Source organism: Arachis stenosperma, chromosome 6, assembly GCF_014773155.1.
Source record: "Arachis stenosperma cultivar V10309 chromosome 6, arast.V10309.gnm1.PFL2, whole genome shotgun sequence".
Taxonomy (NCBI): Eukaryota; Viridiplantae; Streptophyta; class Magnoliopsida; order Fabales; family Fabaceae; genus Arachis; species Arachis stenosperma.
The window spans coordinates 18,504,601-18,524,157 of NC_080382.1; the positions used below are offsets into that span (position 1 = coordinate 18,504,601).

At 32.6% G+C, this 19,557-nt stretch overlaps 2 protein-coding genes across 2 annotated transcripts; both read left to right on the plus strand.

Moving 5' to 3' along the window:
- The first annotated feature begins 2,783 nt into the window (after window positions 1-2,783).
- On the plus strand, window positions 2,784-4,180 carry LOC130936006 (uncharacterized). The gene is made up of 3 exons (XM_057865968.1): window positions 2,784-3,242; window positions 3,321-3,437; window positions 3,986-4,180. The coding sequence occupies exons 1-3, from the start codon at window positions 2,877-2,879 to the stop codon at window positions 4,061-4,063; spliced, it is 561 nt and encodes a 186-aa protein (XP_057721951.1). The 5' UTR covers window positions 2,784-2,876; the 3' UTR covers window positions 4,064-4,180.
- A 9,034-nt stretch (window positions 4,181-13,214) lies between these two features.
- Window positions 13,215-15,854, plus strand: LOC130933798 (uncharacterized). The gene is made up of 5 exons (XM_057863411.1): window positions 13,215-15,072; window positions 15,176-15,265; window positions 15,381-15,418; window positions 15,562-15,622; window positions 15,706-15,854. Exons 1-5 carry the CDS (start codon window positions 13,215-13,217, stop codon window positions 15,852-15,854), a joined length of 2,196 nt encoding a protein of 731 aa, XP_057719394.1.
- Window positions 15,855-19,557: the final 3,703 nt, after the last annotated feature.

Genomic DNA, 19,557 nt, shown 5'->3' on the forward strand with positions numbered 1-19,557 from the left:
GTTATTAGTTTTAGGCCAAAGAATTTTTATAAAATTGCTAGAACTTGAGAAAGGGGGGTTGAATCAACTATCAAGTTGAAATTAGAGATAAACTTCTATAGTTTTGGTTTTTGCGGAAATTAATTACGTAGAAGATTTTTTCGTTTTATCTCTAAAACTAGAAAAAAAAAAACAAAAAAGAGAAGAAGAGAATGAGGCCAGCATATATTTTGATTTGATTTTTAAATGTTATGAAACTTACATCCAGTCTCCACTACAACTATAGTATAATTTTCACTATAATCAATTAGATTACATATACCAATACCAATGATTAATTCATCTAATATCAAACTCTAAGCTTATCCCAAAGCTAGCTACTACCAAGTATTGTCCCAACTTGGTAAGGAGAATCTACAGATTCAATCTACCACAAAGTGCTATTTCAACTTGGTAAGAGAACTAAATCTTAGTTCAACAAAACTAAATTACACAGGAATATTTTACTCTTTTTTATGCATCTCTCTTACCTCTTCTCTCACGAATTTTTCAACTCATATTTATAAGTCTTTTTCTCAAATACAGAGAGATGACATTAGATAACCATAGCAAAAAAAATCTAAAATGAAGTACAAATTGAAGGAAAAAAAAATTGTTCAAGTGTTTTGAGATGATATTCTTGTATCACTCTATTTTTCTTATTCTCAAATGATGTTGAGTAGACCACTTTATAGGATGATGCTTGCTCTTCAAATTTTAATACTGCCTCTTTCAATTCCTTTCTTGGTTCTGCCTGTCTTCATTGGTATGCAATATTTTTTTTATTTTGCTCCACTAATTCTGCTTGTTTGAAGAGCTGCTCCACCATCTTTATTGTCTTTGGATTTGTTGTCTTCCTTAGCATGTATAACATTTTTATTTGGAAAAGTATAAGTAGACAATGAAAATATTAAATAATGTGAACAATAGTATCGGATGTTCAATTCACTATGTATGCGGATAGTTATTCTAATATTAAAATTTAGATGAGTAATTTGGAATGTAGTGTGTTTTACTTGAATTGAGACAATTTTAGGACTCCTTATTTATGTTGTTCAAAAAAGTCATTAGTTACCTAACATAACTTTTTTCATTTTTGTGCCATTATAATTGCTGTTCATTACTCTTCATTTTTGTTTTGCTCTATCATACTTTGCTAGTAATTTTTTGAATATTATTTTACTGATAGCTTTGATGTAATGATATTGTCTTTATGTCTTGTTATTTTTTAGAATCTAGCTGTTCTATGATAATGGCAAATATCCTTTTTTCTTTTTTTTCTGTTTTGTTCTAACTATGAGCATTCAGAACTTTTTCTCTTGACTCATAGGTATTGATTTGTTCGAGTTAAAACTCGTGATATTTGAGGTTGTTGAAGCAACATAAACTTAAGCTGAGGAGTGAACAAATGAACTTACATTATTATTTTTTTTTTTGTTAAAATTATGCAATTTCATTGTTGAAAAATTGGTTCAATTTGAACTATAGGCAAGAATTGTAATAAAGAGAATAAGAAGTTCTAACTTAATAAAAGATAACTACTCCAATGAAGATGTCAAAAATATTTTTTTATGATAATCTTTGTTTAAAAAGTGTAACTTATTTGTTTGGACACACTTTAAATAAAAATAATACTTTTATAACATATGAAAATCAAACCTTACAATTTATCATTCAATGATCAAAATGAAGTATCTTCATATGATGACAATGATAAAATCTTCATTGGAGTAGCCATCTTAATAAAATACTTAAACATAAAAAAACTAAAAAGATAAAGTAAAAACTCAAGGGTCTCATCTTCTCTCACTCACACTTCTCCTGGCCATCTCCACCGTAGTTATTAAAGGGAGTGGTTCTACCTTCAAATACCCCGACATTTCTTGCTAACCAAATTTGCCATAAGAAGTTTGTGCTCTTTTTTTGTTCGGATTTTTCTTCATTCTCAGTTCTTCTTTCAGCCGAATCCACCACTTCCATGGTTCTCGAGCTTGAGGCGGCCATGGCAGATTTGAGTATTTCCAAACTTCAGTCACATCTGAGCACTCCTAGAAATAATGAAAAACACTTTCTTATAACCAATTGCATTTTGGACATCTTCGATGGATTGTATTCGAGCGTTCAACCTTTTTTTCACATGGAGTCCTCCATACATAAGTTTTCAGAATAATTTTTTTATTTTCAGTTGACCATTAATTTTTCATATGCTCCTCTATAAGTCATTTCTTTTGCATTGTTATGGCAGGTATTGGTTGACAATTATTGGACCTATATTATTAACACACACATTAAATCAACTTGAACTTTTAACCCAATAAATATTTGTCATCATTTATATAAATTTAAAATTAATCTTAACTCAACAAATATAAAACAAAAAAAATATTTATTTAAAAATGAAATTGAATAAAATATTTATAAGAATTAATCATTAAAATAGATAATAAAATGGAGTACTTAATAATCTAATTTTGTACTTGGAATACTTATTACTTGTTTAGAATACTTACTTAAAATATTTTATATATAGAGTACTTATTTAGTAATTCAATTTTCTCCAATATATAAAAAATATATTATTTTATTAAATGCATATTATAAATCAAATTATTTTTTCCGTTGGCATGGGTATAAATTTGTAGCACATTCTGTAAGCTCTGTGTAAGTTGATTGGGCCTTTTTCTTTACGCAAAGAAAATCGAATTGGGCTGGAAATTTGGACCTAAAGATAGGATAAGATTTCAATAAGTAAGGATAGAATTTGAATGGCTGAGACTCTGGATTATTTTCTTGGGACTGAACTTTGCATTGTTCAGTTTTTAGTTCATTAATTAGTTAACCGTCTTACAAAAAAGAGGATGACCACCACTGCCAACGCTACTGGTACCTTCTTGTCACAGACGGTATGCGCTTTACAGAATTATCATTCATCAAAATACGCTCACTTAGTAGTATCTCCGCATCGCAATACATTTGGATTTCGATTTGAAGACACAAGATCACGGTCAACACCTTCTCATAGGCTTGTGGTGGTTGCAGTGACTCAAGGATCGGCAGAGTCCAACAAATCCGACGAAAATATTCCCTCCTGGGCAAAGCCAGATTCCGATGAGCCTCCGCCATGGGCGCGTGATGACGCCAGCGCATCTTCTTCTTTGCAGCAAGGATTTCAAGTTCCATTCTTCGTTTACTTGCTTGCCTCTGCTATCACTGCTATTGCCGCTGTAATTAGCCTCTAGTTAAATTCTTTCCCGTTTTAATTTGGAAGTTAGTTTGATGGTGGTTGTTGATTGAATTGACAGATAGGTTCAATTTTTGAGTACGTGAACCAAAGGCCGGTGTTCGGAGTCTTGGGATCAGATAGCGTGTTTTATGCTCCCTTGCTGGGTTTCTTTGCCTTCACTGGCATTCCTTCTTCGGTAACTTCATTTTCATTACAAGTTTATTTATACATTAATTAAGTTAAGTTAATGACTTAGTATGTATTTGTTTGGCAACTAAATTTTGATAAAATAAATATTATTTGAATAATATTAATTAAAATATATTTTAAATAAATTACTAAAAATAATATAATATTTAAATTATAATATTATCTTTTTAAATATATTTAATTTTGTTAATTTTTATTAATATTTTTTATATAATTTTTTTTAGTATTCTTAATACTAATTTTAGTATGCTATAATTTATTGTTAAGATTACTATTATTATTTAAGATTTTTGTTTAATTTATTTTATCTAATAAGATTAATAAATTATATTATAAATAATAATAATAATAAATATAATACACAATTTATAATTATAAAAGTGGTTAAACATTAATTAGTGAACACAAAAATTATAATTTTTTATATTTTTACACGTTGAATTTAAGTATAAAATTATATCTATTTTAACACAAAGAAATAGTAAAACAAAGAATTTATTTTGCTAACAACAACTTAATCTCTTATGGGTGCAGGCATTTCTATGGTACAAGTCTGTTCAAGCTGCTAACAAAGAAGCAGAAGAACAAGACAAGAGGGATGGGTTTTTTTAGCAAAGAAAGATATGCCAGTGTTAAATACCAAAGTAAATGCAAGCATAAAACTTAATGCCACCGCCTTTAAACATATAAATTGTATACATATTATTTGAGTGGTTCTTTGAGTTTGCATGAATGTCTTTTTATTTTTTACAAAAATATTAAGTGTTTAAGTTTTTTTATAACTAAATTTAATTAAATTGTTTAAAAATAAAAATGCATACTATTTTTTCTCTTATTTAACAATGTTCGCGGCTTTTTCTTCTTATCTTTCTTCTTTTTTTTTTAATGTTGTTGTCGTCTTCATCATCGTTGTTGTCACCGTGACTAAGTTCTTCTTTTAGATGTTATTGTTGATGTTGTTGTTAATTTTTTTTTCTCATCATTCTCTCTTGTTATTATTATCATTGTTTTTATTTATTTTTTTTATAAATGTTCAAAAAACTAGAACACATAAATTTTGATGCATAACACATAATTTTGGATAAACAAATTTTAGTATACAGTACAAAATTTTGTAAGGACTACATGTCCAAAATAATGACACCCAATTAATAAATTATGCATAACACATAAATTTGTGTGAATAACACAAAAATCTTGTTGTATAGTATAAAATTTTTTATATTCAGAATACAAATTTTGGAGGATTACATACCTAAAACATTAACTCATCTAACTAACAAAATACATTAATAGCAAAAGTTTGTGCTATATGCAAAGATTTATGTGTTATGTGCAAAAATATATATACTATGCATAAAATATTTGTACTACATTGATAAATTTGTGTTATGTGCAAAATTTTGTATTACATTTTAATAATATGTGTGTTATATCAATAAATTTTTGTGTTTTCTAATAAAAATTTGTGTGTCGTAAAAAGTGCAAAAAAAAAAGAATAGTGATGTATGCACACTTTTTTTTTGCTGGTCTTTTAATTAAACTTGGTTATAAAAAATCTTGTACACTTAGTATCACGTTGTTTTTTTAATTTTTTTGGTTGGATAACAGGGCCTAAGCCCAGAAAAAAATAACATAAGGGTTACACAGGGGCAGATTTCCCCTTTACATCAACTACTAACAGGAGAACTAACTCCATTGGAGGTATATCTAGAAAACAAAAATCTGAATTAGATGCTCGTCGTTTTTGGCTAGTTGATCCGCACTTGTATTTTCCCTTTACACAGGGGTAGCATCACTGAATTTTTAATGCTTCTTAGTTCTTCCATCACGTTTGGGTTTTCATCTCATTTTGGGCTTCTTTTGGGTTTTCATTTGTCTGGCTTCCTTTTCCTTATGTACAAAATCATATGGGCCAAAGAAAAAATATGTTTCCTGTTTAAATCATGGGTGACTACTCTATTAGGTCTAATGTCGTACCGAAACGAATGGATATTTTTGTCTTTTAAAATTTTATTAGTGACTAAAGTGAATCATTTTCCAAGTAGGATGAGTAAAGATATTGTTCATTTTTTTAGATATGGAATAAAAATTGATGTAATTTTTTTAATATTGGAAGTTAGGGTGTTTTGTAAAATTATAGGAGCTATAGAATACGCAAAAGGTGAATTGTCAGATTAAATTTTTTTTAATTTATAAATATAATATGCAGATTGCTGATTGTATTATTTTAATATTAAATTATAATACTACGTATTGTATTATTTTAATATTAAATTACAATATAGTTTAAAATTAAATAAGGTTTTGGTATCTGTAAATTTTTTTCTTGATGTAACACGTCAAAAATTTAATGAAACAAACTAACAGTGGGGACTAAAACTAAAAATCAAATGTTTTATGGGGATAAAAAATTATTTAAACCTAATTTTATCAAGTAGATGCATGGGGCTTATTGCTAAAAAATTGGGGCTTACAATGCGTCGTTTTCTTCTATTTCTCACCTACCTAAGAGTTAAGAGACGAAAAAAGTTGGTCCGATAAGCTTTTTTAACTATATGTGTTTTTAAAATATTATTTGTACACTAAAATCATCGCTAATGTATTTATGCATAAATACATATTTGATTTTATAAAAATATTATTTATATATTAAAATTAGTCATTAAAATCAGTTACCAATATATTTGTGTATAAAATATATGTATAGTTAATTTAGGATAAAGTATATTTTTTGTCTTTAAAATTTGACAAAAATTTAAAAAATATTCCTAAATTTTATTTTATTTTAATTTTATTCCAAAAGTTTTCGATTTGCATCAAATACACTCCTAACGGCTAATTTTTTTAAAAAATTTAAGGTCAATTCAACAATAATTTCATAAGAACAACCTTCAACACAAATAAATCAAGCATAATTTTCATATATTACTGTTAGATTGGTCTTAAATTTTTTGAAAATTTAGTTGTTGAGGATATATTTGATACAAATCGAAAACTTTTGCGACAAAATTAAAATAAATAAAATTTAGGAGTATTTTTGAAACTTTTGCTAAACTTTAAGGACAAAAAATATACTTTACTTTTTAATTTATTTTTAATGTGTATTTGTATTCCAAGATGTATTTTATACTGATGGCTGATTTTGGTGTACAAATAGCTAGGGGTACACAGATATGGCCCGACCCGAAGGCCCGGCCCGGTCCTGAACACTTTAGGGGCTAATTTGGTGTGATTTCATCGGGTTTAGGGACGGATAAGGGTCTCAAAAATAGACCCGGTCATTATTTCGGGTCGGATCCGGTCCATGGCTCAGGTCATTCAAAGTCGGCCCGGTGGCCCGGTCATCATACACAATTAATATTTTATGTTATTAGTGATAGATCATGACTATTCTTATGTGGAATTTAAATATTGTAAACCTTATATTTTGTGTTATTAGTCATTATAAGACTATAAGTTAATGTTTTATGTTTAGAATGCATAAGATTTTAGACTAATTCATAATATTGTGTTATTTGTATTGATTTAAATATTTGGTATTATTAGACAATATTAGTATTGATTGTGGTTTTGCTTTAGTATTGATTGTTGTTATGCTTTAATTTTAAAGAATGGTTGATTCTTGTTATATTTTTCTAAGTGAATTTTACCATGTTAAATAATAGTTGGAGTCTTGAAAATTTGGATATTTTTACATGCTAAGTTACAAGAAGGTATCAACGTAATGTAATGTTAACGGTCCGGTTTTCACCCGGTATAATTGTGGCCCGAAAATGTATTGATTTCATTGGATCTAGGGTCAGGTTCGGGTCTAATAAATGGACCCGGTGTATATTTCGGGTCGGGTCTGGGTCCCATTAAACCCGGCTTCACCCGACCCATGTGCACCCCCTACAAATAGCATAGTCGGTGATTTAATTTTTTTTCAATGTATATTTATATTTCAACATATATTTTATATTAGTAGTTAACTTTAATGACTAATTTTAATGTACACATAGTATAATTTTTTTTTTCGGTTTTGCAAGGAAATCAAGTTTTTTTAAAACCAAAATTAGTTAATAAAGTAGTTGATGAATAAAGGACTAAGAGAATAAATGAGAAATTTGAGAGGAAAAAGAATATTTGTTAATAGTTGACAAAAAGAAAAAAAATTGGTTCCCAATCTTTTCTTTATTTTGTTCATTCTGCTTTGTTAAGTTTATTGTTCTTGCTTGTTCAATCAAACAAAGGAAATTAGTCTCTTCTATATTTCTTTCTTCAAATATCCTTTTTCCCCTCCTCCTCCTTTCAACTTCCACTACCAAACGAAGTCTTAAAGTGTATGTCATGAGAAGAAAGTTTGTGTTAATCTGAAACTCACTAACATTGCTTTAAAGTCTAAGTAAGTTGTAGGTGATATTAAGCATAGTTATTAGAAAAGTTACGTTGGTAAAGTTTCAAAGCACATGAAAGTTTACTCTTCCCGTGATCCATGTTTGGAAGGGTTTCTTTGCAATTTGATGATGAGAATAAAAGGGTTAAAGTCTAAGTAAGATGGAGCCTCCTCCTTTTTTTTCACCCCCTAAAACAAGGAGTAGAGAATTTTCAAACAACCCCAAAAGAAAAAGAAGATAAGAATAATACACTATGATGAATTGAATTGATTGCATGAAAGCACCACGTGAAAAGTAAATTACTCATTAGAGAAAAACCCACAACCGTCATACAGTGGGTGGTTTTGACAATATTTGCATCCAGAAAGTGCGCAAAAATCAAAAGTTGTATGGCACAATAGTGTCTTTGGTTTTAGATCAATAATAAAGAGTCACGTGTAATTAATTTTATATAAAGTTAATAGCTAAAAGTCATTGAATGATAATTTTGTTAAATATATCAAAAAAAAAGTTTAAAGGACCAACAGTTTTATTAAAATTTAACTAATATTTAATTAGTAAAAGAAAAATAAATAATTTTATATTATTAGATATAATTTTACACTATTAAAAACACTAATAATAACTAATTAATAACTACAAATTACAAAATTTGTTGATCCCTAATACTTCTATATCAAATCATTTAAGGAATTTTAGTTATCAACTTCACATCAATTTAATTGTAACTAAATTTTTACCTATATCGATACACACTACAAATACGAAAAAATACAAATAAATAGTATGTTCGGAATATAAATTTTTTAATTTTTTCCCATAAATTTTTAAAAATCAAACGCATCCTTATGAATAGAGCAATGGAATTTTATACATATTATTGTGAAAACATTCGTGGTTTCTCGTTAAAGAAACCATCAAATTATATATGGTTGAAACAAAATGTTTGTTTCATGTCTAAACTCTATAGCATATGGTAAAAACAACATGCATGCTATATATGTTTGTATAGATTTTATTGTGTTGCAAAATGCAGAATAATTAATTAGGTCTAATATGTGGCAAGATGATAGAAGGGTGCACTTGGCTAAGAAGTAATAACACAACAAACACGTTAACGGAGATGTGTGAATGTGAGTGTGAGTGTGACAGTGCAAACTCGCCTAACTCTCTTTACCTAAAGTCATCAATACATGAAACTTGATGTGATGCTTTTTACTTTATTTGCTTTTCGAATTTTATTTCACTTGATCAACATCTTTTAGTTTTTGCTTAATTAACAAAGGCTGGACCTATTTCACTAAATTTAACTCGTGGCAGTTGGGCTACCACTGAATAACTATAACTGATTCGAATCCAATTAGAGAATGAGCTGATTAATTAATTACTTTTACCGATGCAATAATAATAATAATATGAAAAATGCTAGGTGACAATGATTTTGTTGAACAATATGAACAACGGGCTCTAGAAATTAGCTCAATTAGATTACTAACATAGGTATACCCGTAAACACCCCTCTTTAGTAAATCCTAGTTTTAATTATCTTAATTACCACCATCATAATTATCCCATCCACTCCTTCCTTTTTTGACCCAACAATCAAAACCTTTTCCCTTCCCTATTTTTCAAACTGCGTTCAGTAAACATTAGCCTTCCCTCACCGCCATTTGAAACGGCATTGACAATGGAGGACCTTCCCACATTAGCTGCTTCTTTTCTACAGCAACCCGGCGTCCATCCTGCCACTCGCCGAACGGAGCATCCCCTAGCGCCTCCATTGTGAAGACGAGCAGCAGCAGGCAAACATCCCTGGCCCCGTCGCATAGAACTTGCCCAAAAATCACCGGCGTTGTCCTTTAAACGCAATCTCCCTAGGTTGTAACCGTTGCATGTTCGCGTCGCTTGGAGTCATCCTCGGATACAACAAGAGAAGTCGTGGAGTATGTTTCCCTTACCAGATTGAAGGTCAGTAACATGATAACCGTTTATTCAAGGTTTAGATGTTCATAGGAACTTTTATGTTCTGTTTGCATAAAAGGGTTTTGCTGATTGCGGAAATTTGTGGGCATGTTTGACTTCTCCAAGTGTTTGCTAACATAAGGAAGTTGAAATGAACAATGACCTGTACATGTTTTTGAGCATCCGGTTTTTCGCGTCTTGATTTTTAATGATTTACTGTATTTGGGTTTGTGTTGGCTCCGGGTATTAGTAAGTCGGCAATTCGTGTGAAGCACGTGCCATGAATATATTGCTTTGTGAGTTGTTTAAGGAATCTAAGTCGGATGGTCATTTTTATTCATGAACGGATGGTTGAATTTGCAAGTTAATTGGTCCTTTTGATTTAATTAATACTTGGGCCGCAAAAAATTATACTAGCTGAATGTTTAAAGTTGGGCGTTGTGACATGATATAAAGCATTTAGAAAGCAATTTTTATTGATACTAATATCTAAAGCCTATAAAGCTGATTATTTTATGACTTGTGTTGGTGACTTTCATAATCAGAAGTTCAATTTTGACTGCCACGCTTCCAGGGACCTTGTGTTACTTGTTTTTTTATTATCTGCGCACCACTGGTGTTCTGCCGGTGATATTCATTTTTTTTGAAATTACAACAAAGATAATAAAATCACATGATTAATGGGTGGTTGGACTAAAGCAAACTGAATGAAATTTGATGGAGTTTGGGCTTAATATTTTAGAAGTCTTTTCTTTATATGTTTCTGGTTCATGTGATTGAGTTTTAAATTCAAAGAATTAGGGATATTCAATTTTGTAAGAAACAATTGATGAAAAAAAAAAAGGAGGTGACTTTTAGTGGTGGCTTAACTAGATATAAGTTAAATTGGTTGTCAATGCTATACTTGCATAATGTTTGACGTCTACATATTTATGAATTTTTTATTTTCGATCTTGAATGTTGTAAAGACTCATGCTAAAATTTTTAAAATAATTCATAGTTATATAGAAAATGAATAGTCCTTCTAACACAGCAAATCGAAATAAATAGTGTGTTGCCTTGACTTTGCAAGTTAATTGGTCCTTTTGATTTTATTAATACTTGCAGCGAAAAAAATTATACTAGATGAATGTTTAAAGTTTAGACTTATGACATGATATAAAGCATTTAGGAAGCAATTTCTATTGTTACTAATATCTGGAGTCAATCAAGTTGATCATATTATGACTTGTATTGGTGACGTTCATAATCAAAAGTTCAATTTTGATTGCTATGCTTCTAAGGACCTTGTTTTACTTGATTTTTGTTATCTGTGTATTCATTGCGCACGACTGTGGGTGTTCTACGGTTGATTTTCATTTTTTTTTTGAAATCACAGTAAAGATAGTAATATCATATGGTTCATGGATGCTTGGATTAAAGCGAAGGTATGAAATTTGATGGAGTTTGGGTTTCATATCTTAGAATTCTTTTCTTTATATGTTTCTGGTTCATGTGATTAACTTTTAATTTCTATGAATTACGGATGTTTAATTTTGTAAGAAACGATGGATGCAAAAAAGATATGGCTTTTAGTGGTGGCTTAACTAGATATGAGTTAAATTGGTTGTAAATACTATAGTTGCATAATGTTTGAGGTCTACATATTTATGACTTTATTATTTTTTATCATGAATGTTGTAAAGACTCGTGTTAAAATTTTAAGAATAATACATAGTTATATAGAAATAATATTTTTTATGCATGTAAAATTTTCTTTTCTAAATAATGCGAGCGGACTATTGATGAACCTGTGAGGAAGAACAGGAATAAGAGAAAGCAATAGATGTATCTAGAGCCCATTTGGGAAGTAGCAGCTACTTTTTTTTTTACTTTTAAATTATGAAAAGTCAAAATAAAAAAAAACTAAAAAACAGCAACAAAATATACATTGACACACATTTCATATTCTTTTTTTATTTTCACCTACCATATCATGTACAATAAAACAACAAGTACTAACTATACAATAATTTCTTTTGCATTGCCATCAATATTATTATGAATTAGAATTTTAATATATATTCTCTTCTGTAAAAAAATTGTATTTTTTTCAGTTATTTATCCAAACACTACAACTTTAAAATAAGTACTTTTATAACTAAAAATCAACACAAAATAAATTATTTATAAGTTGCTATTAATAAAAGTCCTTCTACTTTAAGCTCTTTTTTCCAATGTTCTGAAAACCGGACCGGACCGGCCGGTTCGACCGGTTTAACTGTGAACCGGCCATGCAGACGGTCCGGTCCTCCTGCAGAAACCGTCCTGGAAAGAACCGGCGACGAACCGGCGAACCGGCCAAAAACCGGCCGGTTGAACCGAACCGGTAACCGGCCGGTTCTGCATAAACGACGGCGTTTCATTATTTTAAAAAAAGAAACCCTTAACCCGACCCGACCCGAGGATCACCCTGACCCGGTTACCCCAACCACCCCCCCGTTTCTTCCCCCGAATCCCTAATTCTGCGTGATCTGTCTTCTGTGTTGTTCATCTTCGTGAGAGAAGAGAACAAAGAATGAGAGAAGACTGAAGCTGACCCTCCACACCCGAACCCCAGCCTGCCACCGCCCCCTCCTTCGTCGCCGCGGTCACCGGTCAATAGCCCAACCGCCGTCGCCTGGTCGTCAGCCCAAGTAACCCTCCTTCTGAATGAGAGAAGACTGAAGCTGACCCTCCACGCCCGAACCCCAGCCTGCCACCGCCCCCTCCTTCGTCGCCGCGGTCACCGGTCAACAGCCCAACCGCCGTCGCCTGGTCGTCAGCCCAAGTAACCCTCCTTCTTCGCCTGGTTCCCTGCCCAGTAGCCAGCTGTCTGCCTCGTCTTCATCTGCCCCGTCCCATCATCTTCATCGTCGCGCGGTGAGTAACTCGTCTCTGCTCATCTTTGTTCTTCACTTCTTTGCCTCTGTGAACTTCGACTTGCCTCTGTGAACTTCGACTTGCCTCTGTGAACTGACTTCCTCTGCTCATCTTTGTTCTTTGCCTCTGTGAACTTCTTTGTTAGTAACCTGGTTTGCAGCTCAATTTCTGGTTGTTGGTAACTTGATTTGCAGCTCAATTTCTGTTTGTTGGTAACTTGGTTTGCAGCTGAATTTCTGTGTGTTGCACTGTTGCTCAATTTCTGTTGGTAGTTCAATTTGTGTTTGTAGTTCAATTTCTGTGTGTTGCTCAAATTTTTGTTTTGTAGCTCAAATTTGTTACTGTTTTGTACTTTGTTAATGCTGGAAACTGACTCGGTTTTGCATATTTGTTGACTGGCTGAATTTCTCAAATTTGTTCTGCATAATTGTTAATGTTCATTGTGTAGAATGTAGATAGAATTGTTAATGTTTATTGCTGTGGCTGTTTTTAATTTCATATATGTTTTATTAATTTTAGTTATGGAAGATAGTATTAATCAAGAAGCAACTGCTGATAACAATGATTCTGTGAATAATAACATGCCTGCCGATACTCCTATTTCGAATGATGCTGCTAATCCTAATTCCCGTAGTGCTAACGATAGTCAGTCACAAGGTTCTTCGAACCTTAGGGGAAAAACAGATTTAGCTTGGAAATATGTTGCTCTACAAACAGTGAATGGAAAACCACAGTATCAATGTTTATTTTGTCTACAAGTTTTCAATGGAGGTGGAATTCACAGGATGAAGAAACATCTAGCAAAGGTTACCGGAGACGTGAAAAAATGTCCTAAAGTTCCATATGATGTGGAAAAACAGATGGAAAGTTTGTTGAAAGATATTCAGGCCAGCAAAAAGAAAAGAAAAGTAAGTTTTGGTGAAGAGGGTGGTGATGAGGTAGAGGATGCAATTGATGAGGCAATCCAAGAACAGGAACAGCAGCATACCTCGAATCAGCAAGGAGTTGGAGGCGATCCAAAGAAAAAAGCCAAAGTCATTCCTCCTATATTTGCACCAAGAACAACTCCAGGAGCTCAACCAAGTATTAAGAGTGTTTTGCAAAACAAAGAGGCGATACACGAGGTTGATAAACGATTTGCTCGGTGGCTTTTGGATTGTAAAATTCCATTTAATGCTGTGATGTCGCCATATTTCCAAGATATGTTGGATGGTGTTGCTGGTATTGGACCTGGTTACAAGGGGCCTTCTTATGATAAGTTAAGGGTTCATTTGTTGGCTGATCTTAAAAGAGAAAGTCAAATGCTAGTTGATAGTTATAGGAGTGCATGGAAGGAAACTGGATGTACCCTCATGGCTGATGGTTGGACAGATCAAAGACAAAGGACGTTAATCAATTTCTTGGTGTATTGTTCTAAAGGTTTGTGCTTTGTGAAATCAGTAGATGCTTCCAGTATGGTAAAAAATGCTTCACACTTGTGTACTTTATTTTCTGAGGTGATTGAATGGATTGGCCCAAATAATATTGTGCATGTTGTGACTGACAATGCGGCCAATTATGTTGCTGCTGGTAGGCTTATCAATAGAAAATATGATAATATCTATTGGTCACCATGTGCTGCTCAGTGCCTTAATCTTATTTTAAAAGATATAAGCAGCATGGCGCATATTTCTAACCTTGCAACTCGTGCTTCAAAGATCACAGTATTTGTGTACAATCATACGGTTTTCTTATCTTGGCTAAGACAAAAACCTCATTGGAGAGAAATTGTACGTCCTGGTGCAACCCGGTTTGCAACTGTGTTTATTACATTGAAGAGCATCTTTGACCGTAAAAAGGAGTTGCAACAATTGGTTGTAGATTCAATTTTCACTGATCACAAATTAGGAAGGAGTGTTACTGGTAGAGCTGTGAGTGCTATCATTCTGGACGCCAAATTTTGGGACGATTGCTTTACTGTATGTAAACTTGTGGGCCCTCTGATTTACTTGCTGAGGGTTGTTGATGCTGATGACCCCCCATCTTTGGGATATGTTTATGAAGGAATGCTAAGGGCAGAAGATGTAATTAAGGAGATGTTTAGGCAATCCAAGACTGCATATCAGCCGTACACAGATATTATCAACTCAAGATGGGACAAGCATTTGAAGAAAGATCTTTATGCGGCAGCTTACTTCCTGAATCCTAAAGTCTTTTTTAATGAAAATTATAAAGAAGCACCTGATGTTATGCGAGGTTTGCTTGATCTTGTTACCTTGTATTGCAAGTGTAACAATTTGGATTCAGTTCAGGCAATGAAAGAAATACATTTATATAGAGATCGGAAGGAAAGTTTTGATAGACAAGAAGTTATTCCAGCTGCATCTGAACTTAAGCCTGGTAAGAATATGGTTGAATATTTGTTTAATCAATAGTAACTTGTTTTGAGCTCCTATGTTCTTAATTAATATCTTATATTATGTAATGGTTTTATAATTGGTAGATGAATGGTGGAGGTTATTCGGAGGCTCTGCTCCATGTCTACAAAAGATAGCTATTCGCATTCTTAGCCAAGCATCTGCTTCTTCTGGGTGTGAGAGAAATTGGAGCCTTTTTGACCAGATTCATACAAAAAGAAGAAATAGATTGGAGCATGATAGACTGAATGACATTGTTTATGTTACCTATAATTTGCGTCTTAAATCCAGGTAATATATGTTTCATGAAATACTATATTGTTTCATTTGTAATCTTTATCATAATAAATTTGTAAATTATTAAATCTCCATATATTGTATTTAACTTTTTAGGAAGGAAAAAGAAAAAAGAAAGCAAAAGACACAGCATGATCCAATTGATTATGAAAGTATCAGTCAAGTTGACTTCTAGGTGACTGAAGAGGTTGTAGAGAAAGAGCCTGATCTTCCTAGTAATGTGGATGACTTATTGCGTGAGTATAGTATATTTAGTTTCTAATGATTTATTAGAATGTTGTTAGTTTATCATATAATGATAACATTTCTATTTTATTAGGTGAAATTGATGCTGATTTATATCAAAGTGGCGGTGGTAGTAGTGGTCTTTATGCTGCATCTCTTTCTTCTGCTGATCAGGTTGGGAATGAAGGTGAAGATCATCCCACCGAAGCAGATTTGCAACAAGTTCTTGCGGATTTTGATTGATAAACCATGATGTTGGGATTTAATATTTAGATATGCTTTTATTACTATTTAACTTTTGAGTTTGGATTTTGATAAGATCATATGTATTTGGTTGATGATATTTTATGTAGTGTTTTAAATTTCGAATATATTTTAAGATTTATATCAGACTATAATTATATTTTAGGATGTGTATTTATAATTTATTTATTATTCTACTCTAAACGGTTTTTTCGGTTGAACCACCAGTTGAACCGGTTAGACCAGTGAACCAGTGAACCAGTAACTAGAGCGGTTTGATGACCGATCCGGTTTTCTGAACCTTGCTTTTTTCAAAAGAGCTTATTAAGTTGTTAACCCAAATTGGACATTAGTTTTAAAACCACAAATACCTTTTTCACATTGTTTACGTATTTTCATGGTAAAATTTTGTTACAACAGAAAGAATAAATTTTCATGGTGAATAACATTTTTAGTTCTCTAACTACTTTGATTCTGTTTCAAGATATTAGCGAAGCCTAAAAGTTATTAGTTAAGAATAACCATCTAGTACCAACAAAAATAACCATCCGCTATCATATGGAATCGAACATCCAGCCTCTACTATTTGTTACTATTTACACACTACACCAAGACTCTTCTAAATAACGATTTGGGTGACAATAGAGATAACCATCTGTTAGCCTATAGAATCAAACATCCAACCTTTATTACTTGTAACTGATCACATACTCTACACCAAGACTATTACGAATAATCATCTGGGTACCAGTAAAAATAACCATCCGCTACCCTATTGAATCGAACATCCATATTAAAATACTTGTAACTGATCACACACTACACCCAGATTATTCAAAATAACCATTTGGGTAACAAAAGAAATAACAATTCGCTTTCCTATTAAATTGAACATCCAGTTTATAATACTTTTAACGAATTACACACACTACACTCAAACTATTCAAAATAACCATTTGGGTAACAATAGAAATAAGCATCTGCTATCCTATTAAATCGAATATCCAGTTTAACATAATTGTAATTAATTATATACACCACATCAAGGCTATTACAAAATAACCATCTGGGTACCAAATAACCATCCACTACGCTATTGAATCGAAACCGACTTTCTTTGCATATGTTGCATAAAAATCCTAAGCCAGCTTCAAATACTCAAACCGCATCCCAACTCTTGGTATTTCGTCTTCGGCAAGGTAACTATGATCCGGTAACTGTGAATCAGTTCAAAATATACATCATTCAATGAACATGAGGATTAATGGTCGATTCAAATATGCAGTTCACGAAAAAATAGCAATATACTAGAGACCAAACCTCATCAACAAGATCCGTGTCATCACTTCTAGTAATGTTCATACATTCTATGACCTACAATCAAACATACACAAACTAATTAGATACCGTACTATTAAACAAGTTTCAACTAAAAAGATTTTATTAATACTTTTTCCAAAAATATCATTAAAAATTTATTACTATACATAACTTACAAGAAATAATAACAATGAAAAGTGTACTCATAAAAAATCTCACCTAATTAATTAGGCTTATATTAAGTATTTATATAGAGTATCCATGGATCTGCTACATCTGAATCACACCTACACAATCTAAAACCAAGTCCATTTCTATGCTTTGAAAAGTCAAAAAGCTCATTATTTCTTCTTGGATGTGAATGATACATTCCCATTCTCCATTTTCGTTTCTTCAATTCCTTTCTTGTCAATCCTCTCTTATTTCTTTTTCTCCTTATTTGTTTATTAATTAATTTATTTTTCTTATAGTAGTAATCAGTGTTGTATGTATTATGAACTTGCTAATTGAAATTTCGGGACCTTTGAGTACTATATTGTATCTTATGCACAACTGTACATATATTTTCTAGCAATATTATATAGCGTGAAAAAATAAAAAAGAATGCAAAAACAAAAAACATATTTAGTGAGCATCCAAAATGAACAGCATTTCCACTTAGAGCATATATTTCCATCTGTAAAGTGAGTTGTGACCAAATTTGTTTGTGCATGCATGGCATGGAAGCATAAGAATGAGAATTCAAAATAATCTAATAACAACCATGTGGAATGTTTAAAACATAACTGAATTGGTAGTTTCATTCAATTCACTTAACTAAACATGATATGCATTTCTTAAATTACACTAATCAAATGACTAAATTTAAAATTTTAAACCAATTTGGTGTTTAAACAAAACTAATAATCAAGTGCCATATCAAAACTCAATCTAAACATCATTAAAAATAGCATAACATTACACAATTTTGAATTATAATGCCTAAAGATAACAAAATTGAAGACAAATGCTGGCCAAACATAAGAATTAAATAAAAAATTTCACTCAGGCATTTCATCGAGCATATGGTGTGCACAATATGTAAACAGAGATATTAAACTCAATTTAAGCAGCAATCAATCCAGAAAAATCAACCACCAAACATTTTGGAATCCAAAAAGTATCAATCCATTAATCTAAGCATAATCTAAACATTAAAAGCAGAATTAAAAATTAGTTAAAATAAATAAACAAAATAACACGAGCAGGAGGAAACATGGAACCTGCGTTGGTGAAAGGGGAATAATGGAAAGAGAGGGGTAGCAGAGGCGGTGTTACAGCGGAACAGAGCTCAGCCGCTGTTGGGTTGCACTGCAATTTCTCGCGCGGGGTTGGACTTTGCACAGAGACCAGGGGTAACGTACAGGGGATTGAGGAGAAATGGAGAAAGAGGCAAGAAAAAGAGAAGAGAGGGAAGAGAGAGCGGGTAGGCGACGGTGGTCGCCAGTGGTGATGGCGGTGGTGTCAGACGGAGAGTTGGGACTGGGTTGAGAGTGCAAAAGAGAAAGAGTAGTGCTAGGGAACCAATGGGATATCCATACAATCTGTACAATGGGCTAACATTTTTGGCCCAATATGAATTTTTAAAAGAAAAACCCAGATTTACCATAGTGGATAGGTGATGTTCAGTTTTGAAATAACCACCCCCACAAAATCAGGAATCCTAATTTTCCCTCTATCCCCTTTTCTTTCGTTACCGTCACGTTAGAAAAGAAACCCTTCATATTCTATTACGAACACCCTACCGTCTCCCTCATTGGAGCTCTGATTAGTGCTGACCATCCTTCAACGCGACCATCCGTCGCGTGTCTCTAGCTCAGCATAATCCACAGGCTATCTCATCGTCATTCGTGCACAACACGCAGGCGGCTCAACTCATCCTCCGCCGTGCCTGACCAACCCGGGTCAGCCACCATCGGTGCAGTACGGAGCACAAACACTAAGCCTTCCTCATCGTCATTTCACACTAGCAATGCCCAGCTTTTGGCGGCACCACCAACCCCAGCTTTCATCCTGCCATTTCACTCTTATTTCGGCGCATGCAGTACAAACCGTAGGCTGTGCGCAAGTTTCAAGTAGTCGCAGGTTAGTGCGTAGTGTTTTGGTTTTTTTTCAGTCATTTGAATTGCTTTTCTGTTGTTGGTGGTATGACATACGTTCACCTGTGTGTTGGCGTTTGATTTTAAATAGTGATAAGATAAAATGTTCGATGTTCAACTCGCTAAAATATGCCCAACAAGCTGTAGGTGTAAATGTTTACTATTTAAATTAGCACGGGAAGGTTTGCAAAAGTTTCGTTCCAACATGGTAGAATGTTTCGTTCCATGAGTGGTCCATTGCATGT

Bases quoted from the DNA above. Each gene is read 5' to 3' on its own strand.
- LOC130933798 (XM_057863411.1), top strand. From the start codon at position 13,215: ATGGAAGATAGTATTAATCAAGAAGCAACTGCTGATAACAATGATTCT. The intron at 15,073-15,175 runs GTAAGAATATGG...TATAATTGGTAG, and splicing joins TGCATCTGAACTTAAGCCTG to ATGAATGGTGGAGGTTATTC. The intron at 15,266-15,380 runs GTGAGAGAAATT...TCTTAAATCCAG, and splicing joins AGCATCTGCTTCTTCTGGGT to GTAATATATGTTTCATGAAA.
- LOC130936006 (XM_057865968.1), top strand. From the start codon at position 2,877: ATGACCACCACTGCCAACGCTACTGGTACCTTCTTGTCACAGACGGTA. The intron at 3,243-3,320 runs GTAATTAGCCTC...TTGAATTGACAG, and splicing joins CTATCACTGCTATTGCCGCT to ATAGGTTCAATTTTTGAGTA. The intron at 3,438-3,985 runs GTAACTTCATTT...TTATGGGTGCAG, and splicing joins TCACTGGCATTCCTTCTTCG to GCATTTCTATGGTACAAGTC.